The 14919-nt window shown below is 52.6% G+C and overlaps 1 protein-coding gene across 2 annotated transcripts in view; it reads right to left on the bottom strand.

The window, feature by feature from the left end:
• Positions 1 to 14919, bottom strand: part of LOC140424932 (cilia- and flagella-associated protein 69-like) — a 186983-nt gene that overhangs the window by 12072 nt on the left and 159992 nt on the right. For both annotated transcript variants that reach the window (XM_072508615.1, XM_072508616.1), the window contains one exon: positions 13646 to 13843. In XM_072508615.1, coding sequence (XP_072364716.1) covers positions 13646 to 13843 — 198 coding nt within the window. The remainder of the gene's footprint in view (positions 1 to 13645; positions 13844 to 14919) is intronic.

Below are 14919 nucleotides of genomic sequence, written 5' to 3'. Positions count from 1 at the left end.
TCTCCAGACCGCGAAAATCCTTAACCTGACATACAATAAGGATAAATGCGTGTTTAGCACCGACCGTCTAGCCATTCTAGGCTACGTAGTGTGAAATGGAGTCATAGGCCCCGACCCTGAGCGCATGCGCCCCCTCATGGAGTTCCCCCTCCCTCACTGCCCCAAGGCCATGATGCGCTGCCTCGGGTTTTTCAGCTATTACGCACAGTGGGTCCCCAACTACGCAGACAAAGCCCGACCCCTAATCCAGTCCACAATCTTCCCCCTGTCGACGGAGGCCCGCCAGGCCTTCAGCCGCATCAAAGCAGACATTGCAAAGGCCACGATGCGAGCCGTCGACGACTCCCTCTCCTTCCAGGTCGAGAGCGATGCGTCCGACGTAGTTCTGGCGGCCACCCTCAACCAAGCGGGGAGACCCGTGGCTTTCTTCTCCCGTACCCTCCATGCTTCCGAAATTTGCCATTCATTGGTCGAAAAAGAGGCACAAGCCATAGTAGAAGCTGTGAGGCATTGGAGGCATTACTTCGCCATCAGGAGATTCACTCTCCTCACGGACCAACTGTCGGTTGCCTTCATGTTCGATAATGCACAGCGGGGCAAGATTAAAAACGACAAGATCTTGCGCTGGAGGATAGAACTCTCCACCTTCAACTATGAGATCTTGTACCGTCCTGGGAAGCTAAACGAGCCGCCTGATGCCCTGTCCCGCGGCACTTGTGCCACTGCACAAGTGGACCGCCTCCGAGCTCTCCATGAGGACCTCTGCCACCCGGGGGTCACTCGTTTCTTCCACTTCATCAAGACCTGCAACCCGCTCTACTCCATCGAGGAGGTCAGGGCAGTCACCAGGGACTGCCAAATCTGCGCAGAGTGCAAACCGCAGTTCTACCGGCCAGAGTGAATGTGGTAGTACCAAGTATTGCGGTACCTAAGAGGCTGATGACCATTGGTTAGACCCAGGAGTCTACCATTGGCTGTTGTTACGTAGCTCCGCCCTGACAGACGGAGTATAAGAAACGGTGCCGTCCCAGCAGCCTTCACTTTCTGTACCAAAGCTGCTGGGGAACAAGTTCTAGTAGATTAAAGCCTTCAGTTATGAAATCACTTTGTCTTGATTGTAATTGATTGCGCACCTTGATAAAGGCTTCCCGTCCCTTTGAACGCCTCAGCATGGATTTCAAAGGCCCCCTACCATCCACCGACCACAACACGTATTTCCTGAACGTGATTAACGAGTACTCCCGGTTCCCATTCGCCATCCCCTGCCCAGACATGACCACAACCACCGTCATCAAGGCCCTCCAGGGTATCTTTACACTGTTCAGTTTCCCCGCGTACATACACAGTGATAGGGGGTCCTCCTTTATGAGTGACGAACTGGGTCAATTCCTGCTCAGCAAGGGTATCGCCTCGAGCAGGACGACCAGTTACAACCCCCGGGGAAACGGACAGGTGGAGAGGGAGAACGGAACGGTCTGGAAGACTGTTCTACTGGCCCTACGGTCCAGGAATCTCCCAGTCTCCCACTGGCAAGAAGTCCTCCCGATCGCCCTCCACGCCATCCGGTCACTGCTCTGTACAACCACAAATCAGATACCTCATGAACGTCTCCTTGTTTTCCCCAGGAAGTCCTCCTCCGGGACCTCGCTCCCAACCTGGCTAGCGACACCCGGACCCATCCTGCTTCGGAAGCACGTGCGGGCACACAAGTCGGACCCGTTGGTCGAGAGGGTCCACCTGCTGCACGCTAACCCCCAGTCGCCTATGTGGCGTTCTCTGACGGCCGGCAAGATCCAGTCTCCCTTCGGGACCTGGCGCCCGCCGGAACCCCACGCGCACCCGAACCATTACCCCCCCCCCCCACAGCAGAGAGAGGGGTCAATACTCCCGCCGCTCCTGCCTAGGCCTGCCCACCCACCAACGCCCCCTACAGGCCCGTGTCAACCGTTTGCCCCAACAGCGCCGCCTAGGGGTGACGAAGCTGCCAGGGAGGCCGAAACCACGCTCCCGGAGTCGCAACCACCGGGACCCCCACCAGAATCACCAGCGAAGCCCAGACGCTCCAGAAGGACGACCAGGCCACCCGATCGACTGATTGCTTCGCTGTGACCTTAACTGTGAACGAGCACTTTGTACATATCCTCGACACCACGGTACCTCCATACCTGATCATGCCATGTTAAAGGCGACTGTTACCACTGGCCACCACACCCGCCGGACTCTTTTTTAACAGGGGGTGAATGTGGTAGTACCAAGTATTGCGGTACCTAAGAGGCTGTTGACCATTGGTTAGACCCAGGAGTCTACCATTGGCTGTTGTTACGTAGCTCCGCCCTGACAGACGGAGTATAAGAAACGGTGCCGTCCCAGCAGCCTTCACTTTCTGTACCGAAGCTGCTGGGGAACAAGTTCTAGTAGATTAAAGCCTTCAGTTATGAAATCACTTTGTCTTGAGTGTAATTGATTGCGCATCACCTGCCACAACAAAAGGATGTATTAACTTCATTGACCCTACCAAAGACATGATGTGGAGATGCCGGCGTTGGACTGGGGTGGGCGCAGTAAGAAGACTTACAACACCAGGTTAAAGTCCAACAGGTTTGTTTTCAATCACTAACTTTTGGAGCGCATTCACCTGAGGAATGAGCTGCCACAGAAAGCCTTCAAAACAAAGACTGGGAGGCACTGGAACAGAAACAAAAACCTTGGGAGAATATTCACCTTCACCATCTGTACTCTTCCCAGCAAGGTCAGAGGAAGGGCATCCCATCTCTTCAAATCAACCTTCACCCCATCCACCAGATTGGCCAAGTTAGGTTTATGGAGCGAGGCCCAATCATGGGCCACAAATCATGGAAATTTGTCCTGGATGGACGTAACGGTAGCCTCCCCAGATCTGCTCCCCTCTCCGGGGAGTTCAAAGGACAAATATTACATTTACTCACGACCTGGTTTAATTTATACCCTGAAAAGGAGCCAAACTTCCTGAGCACCTCCATTATCTCCTCCACATTGGAGATTGGGTCCATGATGTATAACAGCAAATCGTCCGCATATAAGGACACCCTGGGCGGGATTCTCTGATCCTGAGGCAAAGTGTGGATGCTGTTGGAAACGCCATCGCGTTTCCCGACGGCGTCAACATGGCCTCAGGATAAGCAATTCTTGCCCATACAGGGGGCCAGCACGGTACTGGAGCGACCCACACCACTCCAGCTGCTGATCCCGGCGTCAGCTGGGCGCCGCGGGGTCCGCGCATTCGCAGCGGCACTGGCGCCAACGCGCGCATGCGCAGTGGCTCCCTTCTCCGCTCCGGCCCCGACGCAACTTGGCACAGGGCTACAGGGGCCAGCGCGGAAGAAAAAAGGCCCCCAGCCCGAGAGGCTGGCCCGCCGATACCGATCGCGGGCCAGGCCACAACGGAGGCCCTCCCCGGGGTCGAATCCCCCCTACCCCCACAGGCTGCTCCCGGACCCTTCCACGCCGTGGTCCCGCCGGCTAAGAGCAGATTAGAATGGCGCCGGCCCATTCCGGGCCGAGAATCGCCTGGGGGGGGCCCTGTAGAGCTCTGCGAAGAATCGCGTCCCGGTGTCGGGGTGGGGTGGCGCGATTCGCGCCGGCCGTGGCGATTCTCCGGCCTGGTCCCGGGCTGAGAGAATCCTGCCCCCTATGTTCCCTCCCGCCACGCTCTATTCCCCTCCAGCTGGTAGATTACCTCAGCGCAATGGACAGCGGCTCAATCGCTAAAGCAAACTACAACAGAGATAATGGGCAAAACTGCCTTGTACCACTGTTCAGCTGAAAGTACCCTGGGCTCAGAGGATCAGTATGAACACTCGCAGTGGGGGCCCTACACAAAAGCCTAATCCAAGATATGAATTATGGCTCAAAGTCAAACCGCCCCAGAATCTCGAAGAGATATCCCGACTCAAACCTATCTAATGCCTTTTCTGCTTCCATTGAAATAATCACCCCTGGTTCGGTCACTGAGGAGGATATCAACACCACGTTCAACAACCTCCTAAAGTTGGCCGACAACTGCCATCTCTGAACAAGTCCTGTCTGCTCCTCCAAAATCACCTCCGGCAGGCAGGGCTCCAAATGAATCGCCAACATCTTAGCCAGCAACTCACAAACGCCCTCACCTGCATATACCTAAAAGCATTTCCCGGGGGTATCTCAAACTTCTCCTCCAGTGCCCCTAGGCTCGCAAACGTCCCGTTCTTCTAATCCCCGCCCGATGCCAGCTCTGGAACCCCCCGTCCATCCTCCCTGGGACAAACCGGTGGTTACCCCTGATCGGGGACCACATCGAGGCTCCCATTGCACCCCTGTGCCATCTCCACTGGCCCCAGATCCTTAGTGTTGCCGCCACCACCGGACTCGTGGTGTACCTTGTTGGCGAGAGCGGCAGCGGTGCCGTCACCAACGCCCCCAGGCTCATTCCTTTACAGGACGCCATCTCCATCCTCTTCCATGCTCCCCCTCTCTCTCCATCACCCACTTGCGGATCATCGCCACATTTGCTGCCCAGTAGTAGCTCCCTAGGTTTGGCAACGCCAACCCTCCTCGGTCCCCACTTAGTTCCAGGAACCCTCTCCTTACCCTCGGGGTCCTATTCGCCCACACAAACGCCATTATACTCCTACCTACTCTCTTGAAAAAGGCCTTGGTGATCACGATGGGAAGGCACTGAAACACAAACAGAAACCTCGGGAGGACCACCATTTTGACCGACTGCACTCGACCCGCCACCGAGAGCGGTAACATGTCCCATCTTTTGAAGTCCTCCTCCATTTGCTCCACCAACCTCGTCAGATTCAGTTTATGTAGGGCCCCCCAACTCCTGGCTATCTGGATCCCCAGATACCGAAAGCTCCCCTCCGCCCTCCTCAGCGGTAGGTCTCCTATCCCTCTTTCTTGGTCCCCTGCCTGTAATACAAAGAGCTCACTCTTCCCTACATTGACCTTATAGCCCGAAAACTCCCCAAACTCCCTTAGAGTCTGCATGACCTCCACCATCCCCTCCACTGGATCCGCCATGTACAACAACAGGTCATCCGCATATAGCGACACCCGATGCTCTTTTCCCCCTCGGACCACCCCCCTCCATTTATTAGACTCCCTCAATGACATGGCCAAGGGTTCGATCGCCAATGCAAACAACAGGGGGACAGGGGGCATCCCTGCCTCGTTCCTCGGTCCAGCCGAACGTACAGCCGATATTCAGGACGCCAATGCGTGTAATGAGGCAGTGGGGAAGGGAACACTGGCAAAGGAGAGTACTTGCAGGCACGGAGATGGGTTGAAGTGTGTATACTTCAACGCAAGAAGCATCAGGAATAAGGTGGGTGAACTTAAGGCATGGATCGGTACTTGGGACTACGATGTGGTGGCCATCACGGAAACTTGGATAGAAGAGGGGCAGAAATGGTTGTTGGAGGTCCCTGGTTATAGATGATTCAATAAGATTAGGGAGGGTGGTAAAAGAGGTGGGGGGGTGGCATTATTAATTAGAGATAGTATAACAGCTGCAGAAAGGCAGTTCGAGGAGTATCACCCTATTGAGGTAGTATGGGTTGAAGTCAGAAATAGGAAAGGAGCAGTCACCTTGTTAGGAGTTTTCTATAGGCCCCCCAATAGTAGCAGAGGTGTGGAGGAACAGATTGGGAAACAGATTTTGGAAAGGTGCAGAAGTCATAGGGCAGTAGTCATGGGCGACTTTAACTTCCCAAATATTGAGTGGAAACTGTCCAGGAAGCTTTTCTAACACAGTATGTAGATTGTCCGACCAGAGGAGGGGCAATATTGGATTTAGTACTGGGTAATGAACCAGGGCAAGTGATAGATTTGTTAGTGGGGGAGCATTTTGGAGATAGTGACCACAATTCTGTGACTTTCACTTTAGTAATGGAGAGGGATAGGTACGTGCAACAGGGCAAGGTATACAATTGGGGGAAGGGTAAATACGATGTTGTCAGACAAGAATTGAAGTGCATAAGTTGGGAACATAGGCTGGCAGGGAAGGACACAAGTGAAATGTGGAACTTGTTCAAGGAACAGGTGCTACGTGTCCTTGATATGTATGTCCCTGTCAGGCAGGGAAGAGATGGTCGAGTGAGGGAACCATGGTTGACAAGAGAGGTTGAATGTCTTGTTAAGAGGAAAAAGGTGACTTATGTAAGGATGAGGAAACAAGGTTCAGACAGGGCATTGGAGGGATACAAGATAGCTAGGAGGGAACTGAAGAAAGGGATTAGGAGAGCTAAGAGAGGGCATGAACAATCTTTGGCGGGTAGGATCAAGGAAAACCCCAAGGCCTTTTACACATATGTGAGAAATATGAGAATGACTAGAGCGAGGGTAGGTCCGATCAAGGACAGTAGCGGGAGATTGTGTATTGAGTCTGAAGAGATAGGAGAGGTCTTGAACGAGTACTTTTCTTCTGTATTTACAAATGAGAGGGGCGATATTGTTGGAGAGGACAGTGTGAAACAGATTGGTAAGCTCGAGGAAATACTTGTTAGGAAGGAAGATGTGTTGGGCATTTGGAAAAACTTGAGGATAGACAAGTCCCCCGGGCCTGACGGGATATATCCAAGGATTCTATGGGAAGCAAGAGATGAAATTGCAGAGCCGTTGGCAATGATCTTTTCGTCCTCACTGTCAACAGGGGTGGTACCAGGGGATTGGAGAGTGGCGAATGTCGTGCCCCTGTTCAAAAAAGGAACTAGGGATAACCCTGGGAATTACAGGCCAGTTAGTCTTACTTCGGTGGTAGGCAAAGTAATGGAAAGGGTACTGATAGGATTTCTGAGCATCTGGAAAGACACTGCTTGATTAGGGATAGTCAGCACGGATTTGTGAGGGGTAGGTCTTGCCTTACAAATCTTATTGAATTCTTTGAGGAGGTGACCAAGCATGTGGATGAAGGTAAAGCAGTGGATGTAGTGTACATGGATTTTAGTAAGGCATTTGATAAAGTTCCCCATGGTAGGCTTATGCAGAAAGTAAGGAGGCATGGGATAGTGGGAAATTTGGCCAGTTGGATAACGAACTGGCTAACCGATAGAAGTCAGAGAGTGGTGGTGCATGGCAAATATTCAGCCTGGATCCCAGTTACCAGTGGCGTACCGCAGGGATCAGTTCTGGGTCCTCTGCTGTTTGTGATTTTCATTAATGACTTGGATGAGGGAGTTGAAGGGTGGGTCAGTAAATTTGCAGACGATACGAAGATTGGTGGAGTTGTGGATAGTAAGGAGGGCTGTTGTCGGCTGCAAAGAGACATAGATAGGATGCAGAGCTGGGCTGAGAAGTGGCAGATGGAGTTTAACCCTGAAAAGTGTGAGGTTGTCCATTTTGGAAGGACAAATATGAATGCGGAATACAGGGTTAACGGTAGAGTTCTTGGCAATGTGGAGGAGCAGAGAGATCTTGGGGTCTATGTTCATACATCTTTGAAAGTTGCCACTCAAGTGAATAGAGCTGTGAAGAAGGCCTATGGTGTGCTCGCATTCATTAACAGAGGGATTGAATTTAAGAGCCGTGAGGTGATGATGCAGCTGTACAAAACTTTGGTAAGGCCACATTTGGAGTACTGTGTACAGTTCTGGTCGCCTCATTTTAGGAAGGATGTGGAAGCTTTGGAAAAGGTGCAAAGAAGATTTACCAGGATGTTGCCTGGAATGGAGAGTAGGTCTTACGAGGAAAGGTTGAGGGTGCTAGGCCTTTTCTCATTAGAACGGAGAAGGATGAGGGGCGACTTGATAGAGGTTTATAAGATGATCAGGGGAATAGATAGAGTAGACAGTCAGAGACTTTTTCCCCGGGTGGAACAAACCATTACAAGGGGACATAAATTTAAAGTGAAAGGTGGAAGATATAGGACGGATATCAAAGGTAGGTTCTTTACCCAGAGAGTAGTGGGGGCATGGAATGCACTGCCTGTGGAAGTAGTTGAGTCAGAAACATTAGGGACCTTCAAGCAGCTATTGGATAGGTACATGGATTACAGTAAAATGATATAGTGTAGATTTATTTGTTCTTAAGGGCAGCATGGTAGCATTGTGGATAGCACAATTGCTTCACAGCTCCAGGGTCCCAGGTTCGATTCCGGCTTGGGTCACTGTCTGTGCGGAGTCTGCACGTCCTCCCCGTGTCTGCGTGGGTTTCCTCCAGGTGCTCCGGTTTCCTCCCACAGTCCAAAGATGTGCGGGTTAGGTGAATTGGCCAATGATAAATTGCCCTTAATATCCAAATTGCCCTTGGTGTTGGGTGGAGGTGTTGAGTTTGGGTAGGGTGCTCTTTCCAAGGGCCGGTGCAGACTCAGGGGGCCGAATGGCCTCCTTCTGCACTGTAAATTCAATGATAATCTATGATTAATCTAGGACAAAGGTTCGGCACAACATCGTGGGCTGAAGGGCCTGTTCTGTGCTGTATTTTCTATGTTCTATGTACTCCGACCTCCGCCGGTTCGTCACTACACTCGCCACCGGGGCTCTGTAAAGGAGCTTAACCCAACTGATAAACCCTCCCCCGAACCCAAACCTACGCAGCACCTCCCAGAGGTACTCCCACTCTACTCGGTCAAAGGCCTTCTCCGCATCCATAGCTGCCACTATCTCTGCCTCTCCCTCCTCCGATGGCATCATTATCACGTTTAAGAGCCGCTGCACATGAGTGTTTAATTGCCTGCCCTTTACGAATCCCGTCTGGTCCTCGTGGATCACCCCCGGGACACAGTCCTCGATCCTCATGGCCAGCACTTTTGCCAACAACTTAGCATCCACATTGAGGAGCGAGATCGGCCTGTATGATCCACATTGCAGTGAGTCCTTGTCCCGCTTTAGCATCAAAGAAATTGTCGCTTCCGACATTGTCGGGGGCAGGGTCCCCTCCTCTCTTGCCTCATTAAAGGTCCTCACTAGTACCAGGGCCAACAGGTCTACGTACTTCCTGTAGAACTCCACCGGAAACCCGTCCGGTCCCGGGGCCTTCCCCGCCTGCATACTCCCCAAACCTTTGCTCAGCTCCTCAAACCCAATTGGTGCCCCCAAACCAGCCACCTCTTGCTCCTCCACCCTCGGGAATCTCAGTTGGTCTAGGAATCGACTCATCCCCTCTTCCCCCGCTGGGGGCTGGGATCTGTACAGCTCTTCATAAAAGGCCTTGAATACCTTGTTTATTTTCGTCACACTCCGAACCGTGGCTCCCCTTCCATCTTTGACTCCCCCTATTTCCCTTGCTACCGTCCTCTTACGGAGCTGGTGTGCCAGCATCCGACTAGCCTTTTCCCCATACTCGTAGGTCGCCCCCTGCGCCTTCCTCCACTGTGCCTCCGCCTTCCCTGTGGTCAACAGGTCAAACTCCGTCTGGAGCCGTCGTCTTTCCCCAAGTAATCTCCCCTCCGGGGCCTCTGCGTAGCTCCTGTCCACTCTCAAAATCTCCCCCACCAACCTCTCCCTTTCCATGCCCTCTGTCTTCTCCCTATGAGTCCTGATGGAGATTAGCTCTCCCCTGATCACCGCCTTCAACGCCTCCCATACCACCCCCACCCGCACCTCCCCGTTGTCGTTGGCCTCCAAGTACCTTTCTATACACCCCCTCACCTTCCCACACACCACCTCATCTGCCAGCAGTCCCACATCCAGCCGCCACATCGGGCATTGGTCCCTCTCCACTCCCAGCCCCAGTTCCACCCAGTGCGGGGCGTGATCCGAGACGACTATGGCCGAATACTCTGTCCCCTACACCCTCGGGATGAGCGCCCCTGCCCAGAACAAAAAAATCTATCCGGGAGTAGGCTTTGTGCACATGGGAGAAGAAAGAAAATTCCCTGGCCTGCGGTCTTGCAAACCTCCATGGGTCCACTCCCCCCATCTCATCCATAAACCCCCTAAGCACATTGGCCGCCGCTGGCCTCTTTCCAGTCCTTGATCTGGAGCGGTCCAGTGCTGGGTCCAACACTGTATTGAAGTCCCCTCCCATTATCAGGCCTCCTATCTCCAGGTCCGGAATGCGCCCCAACATGCGCTTCATGAATCCAGCATCATCCCAGTTCGGGGCGTATACATTTACCAACACCACCCACGTCCCTTGCAACCTACCACTCACCATCACATATCTCCCTCCATTATCCACTACGATAGTCTTGGCCTCAAATGACACACGCTTTCCCACCAATATTGCCACCCCTCTATTCTTCGCGTCCAGTCCCGAGTGAAATACCTGTCCTACCCATCCCTTTCTTAACCTGACCTGGTCCGCCACCTTCAGGTGTGTCTCTTGGAGCATAACCACGTCTGCCTTCAGTCCCTTTAAGTGCGCGAACACTCGAGCCCTCTTCACCGGCCCATTCAGGCCCCCCACCCCCCCACCCCCCCCCGCCGGCTAGCCATCTCCTTTTCTGGGCCACTCCCGTGTCCGCGTCTCCCTCACCCTCCAGTCCCCCAACCGGGGGACCCCCATCCCGACCCCCTCTTCTGTGTCCCATTCCCTGTCGGCCAGTGCAGCAGCAACCCTTTCCACCCCCCCCCTTCCCTCCACCCCGCTAGACCCCTGTCTAGCTTTTTTGCTCCCCACATATCACTCCCGTAAGTCAGCTGACACCTGCTGACCCCGGCTTCCCCCGCCATCCCTTTGACCTCCCCGTGTGGGAGTCTCCCAATCAATATATGTCCCTTCGTTCCCCTTCCCGCCTTTCTCCCCGCGCGCGGGAAAAAAACCCGCGCTTTCCAGAGCCTGCCCAGCCCCCGCTGGCGCAGCTCCTGTCTCTCTCCCCCAGCCCGAGTAACATTTCCTGTGCGTGATTGACCCCCTATATACAACAACCATCACACATCAAACCTCAAACATCCCCCCCACCCTCACAAACCCTCAGTTTGAGTCCAACTTTTCGGTTTGTATGAAGGTCCATGCCTCTTCAGGCGTTTCAAAGTAATAGTGTTGGTCCTTGTATGTGACCTACAGTCGCGCTGGCTGCAGCATTCCGAATTTCACTCCTTTCCGGTGCAACACCGCTTTGGCCCGTTTGAAACCCGCTCTCCGCTTTGCGACCTCCGTGCTCCAGTCCGGGTATATTCGGATCTCTGCATTGTCCCACTTACTGCTCCGCTCCTTCTTGGCCCATTTCAGGACCCTCTCTCTGTCCGTGAACCGGTGAAATCTCACCACCATCGCCCTTGGCGGCTCATTTGCCTTGGGCTTCCTCGCCAGCACCCGGTGTGCTCCGTCCAGCTTCAGCGACCTCCAAGGGACCTCTGAGCCCATCATCGCCCCGATCATCATGCCCACGTATGCCACGGCATCGGCCCCCTCCACTCCTTCTGGGAGACCCAGGATCCGCAGATTCTATCTCCTCGACCTGTTCTCCAGGTCTTCGAGTCTTCCCGCCCACCTCTTGTGTAGCGCCTCGTGCTGCTCTACTCTCACCGCCAGGCCCAAGAGGTCGTCCTCATTCTCACTGACTCTTTTCTGTACCTCCTGGATCTTTACCTCGTGGGCCTTCTGGGTAATACCTGGTCCTTCAATCACCGCCAGCATAGGCGCCAGCATCTCCTTGCGCAGCTCCTCGAAGCAGCGCTTGATGAATTCCTGCAGCTCCGGCCCGAACTCCGCTTTGTCCCCGGCCGCCGCCATTTTGATTTTTTTTCCCTCGCTTCTCCCGCTGCTCCAATGCCGCTTGTTTGGCCGTTGCACTTCTGGTCCGGTCCATAAAAGTTGGAGGGGGATCTCTCTCTTCCTTTCCCCACGGGTTGTCTTCGAAAAAATTCCGTTGGGGCTCCTCCAATGAGCCCGAAAGTCCGTAATAGCGGGAGCTGCCGAATCGTGCAGCTTAGCTCCGCAGAGCCGCAACCGGAAGTCGACAGGGCAGTTGTTGAGAGGATGCTTCCCCTTGTGGGAGAATCTAGAGCTGGGCTACATAGTTTCGGAATATGGGGTGGGATTCTCCGATATCGGCGCGATGTCCGCCGACCGGCGCCCGAAACGGCGCGAATCAGTCCGGCATCGCGCTGCCCCAAAGGTGCGGAAATCTCCGCATCTTGAGCGGCCGAGCCCTCACCTTGAGGGGCTAGGCCCGAGCTGGACTGATTTCCGCCCCGCCAGCTGGCGGGAAAGGCCTTTGGTGCCCCGCCAGCTGGCGCGAAACTGACTTTGCCGGGCGGCGCATGCGCGGGAGCATCAGCGGCCGCTCACGGCATCCCCGCACATGCGCAGTGGAGGGGGTCTCTTCCGCCTCTGCCATGGTGGAGACCATGGTGAAGGCGGAAGGAAAAGACTGCCCCCACGGCACAGGCCCGCCCGCGGATCGGTGGGCCCCGATCGCGGGCCAGGCTGTGTGGGGGCACCCCCCCGGGCCAGATCGCCCCAAGACCCCGGAGCCCGCCCGCGCCGCCGTGTCCCACCGTCCCAAAGATGGTTCAATCCACGCCGGCTGGCGTGGGTTGACAGCGGCGGGACTTCGGCCCATCGCGGGCCGGAGAATCGCCGGGGGGGGGCCCGCCAACCAGCGCGGCGTGATTGCCGCCCCCGCCGAATATCCGGTGCCGGAGAATTTGGCAACCGGCGGGGGCGGGATTCATGCCGCCCCCGGCGATTCTCCGACCCGGCGGGGGGTCGGATAATCCCGCCCATGGTGTCGGCTATTTAAGATGGTGAAGAGGGGGATTTTCTTTTTTCAGAGGGAAATTAATCTTTGGCTTTCTCTATCCCAGAGAACTGCTGGAGGCTGAACCATTGAATATATTCAAGAGTGAGCTAGACAGATTCTTCAGCCAAAGGGGAGTAAAGGGTTCTGGGGAACCGGATGGAAAGTGGGGTTAAGGGCAAGAGATTTGATATGCCAGGGTTGTTTCCCCTAGAACAGAGGAGGCAGGCTTGTTTCCCCTAGCTGAGGAGTCAATTATCGGAGGTATAGATTTAAGATGATTGGTAGGATTACAGAGAACATGAGCAGAAACTGGGCATCTGGAATTCACTGCCTAAGTTGGTGGTTCAGGCTGAAATATTCAACTCATTTTCAAGATACCTGAATCTGCATCGAAAGTGCTGTAACCTGCAAGTCCACTGACCGTAGGAAAGTGGGATTAAAATTAATGGCTAGTTTTGTATTTAATCATATTTAATGATGGTGCAAGCTCGAGGAGTAAATTCTCTTATTTTCAGTCTTTAGGGGCTTTTCACAGTAACTTAATTGAAGCCTACGTGTGACAATAAGCGATTATTATTATTGCAGCAGTCCAACAAGAAGGTCTACCACAAGCTTTTGAAAGGCAACTAGTGATGGGTAAGAAATACCAGCCTTATCAGTCAACCAGGAAGAACATTTAACACTCATTTTTTATGAACAAGCTAAGCACATGATAAAAATCACTTTTTGTTCCAGATCCACATTTGATGTGGGAGCAATTTAAAACTTGCGTTGGGCACAAATAGAATTGGTGAGATTGGATAGGATGCCAATTCCCAACTGTCTTGCATACAATTGCACCAGAGGAAATTATCTTTCAAATGTAGAAAAGAATAATTCACCAATCAAATTGTAGAATAAATTTAAACAGACATTTACAAAGTTAGGAAAGTTATCTAAACTCATAATAAACAATTACATTTGATTAAATATCAAATTCATTAAAACTCAACTTACCTCTGCATACATTTTTTCTTCATCAAATACATCATGTTTTTGTTGGTTTTCAAGTATATCAGTTTGATGGTGAGCTACCTGTCTACCAAGATTCTCATAATGCTTCGTAATAGTATGCATGCTGTCAAGGTCTAGATTTATGGGGTGGACTGCTTCCCGCTTAAGTTCCTTATCAATTTCATACCATATGCCTCCCACCTGTATAAAAATTGTTATTAAGTTAAATTTTACATAAATTTGTGATAGTTCCTTTCTAAACAATTATTCAATATGCATTTTGAAAACCATTTATTTATCATGAAGGTAGTACTTCCGAGTCAATCAAGCTCAATCAAGAGCGAGGGGAGCGACTGAAGATAACACAGGGCCCGAGAGTGAATGTGTGGGTAAACGAGAGGAGTGGAAAGTCAGGATCAGAAGAAAAGAAAGAAAGACTTGCATTTATATAGTGCGTTCCATGGCCACTGGACATTTCAAATCACTTTGAGTCAACAAACTACTTTTGAAATGTAATCACTGTTGTCAAGTAGAAAATATAGCAGCCAGTTGCAAACAACAAACTTCTACATTCAGCACTGTGATAATGAACAGATAATCTGTTATAGTGATGCAGGGCTAGATATTGGCTAGCACAGTGGGATAACTTCCCTTCAAATTAGTGCCATGGGATCTTTTACATCAACCCCAGCAGGCCTCAGTTCAACATCTCACCCAAACGACAGAGCAGAAATCCCTAAGGACTACAGTGGTTCGCAATTTTCCGTCATCTCGATAGCGGGTGTCAATGCATTCCGGAATGCACGTACAGTAAACATCGTTTGCATGACCCAGGCCACCCAAAACATCTGCCCATTCCCTCCCCACACCCCCACCCCCACTCTGGCCAGCCAGACCATTCCACCTCTCACTCCCATCTGACAGAGCACCAAGGCTGGCTATAATAATCTTTATTAGTGTCACAAGTAGGCTTACATTAACACTGCAATGAAGTTACTGTGAAAATCCCCTAGTCGCCACATACAGCGCCTGTTCGGGTACACTGAGGGAGAATTCATAATGTCCAATTCACCTAACAAGCACGTCTTTCGGGACTTGTAGGAAGAAACAGGAGCACCCGGAAGAAACCCACGCAGGTATAGGGAGAATGTGCAGACTCCGCACAGACAGTGACCCAAGCGGGAATCAAACCTGGGACCCTGGTGCAGTAAAGCAACAGTACTAACCACTGCCCTACCATGCCGTACCTGTACCATCACAGTGGTAACAGGTGTTTA

The sequence above is a fragment of the Scyliorhinus torazame genome, chromosome 6 (assembly GCF_047496885.1).
Source record: "Scyliorhinus torazame isolate Kashiwa2021f chromosome 6, sScyTor2.1, whole genome shotgun sequence".
NCBI classification, from domain to species: domain Eukaryota; kingdom Metazoa; phylum Chordata; class Chondrichthyes; order Carcharhiniformes; family Scyliorhinidae; genus Scyliorhinus; species Scyliorhinus torazame.
This window is presented reverse-complemented; position numbering and strand designations above follow the sequence as displayed.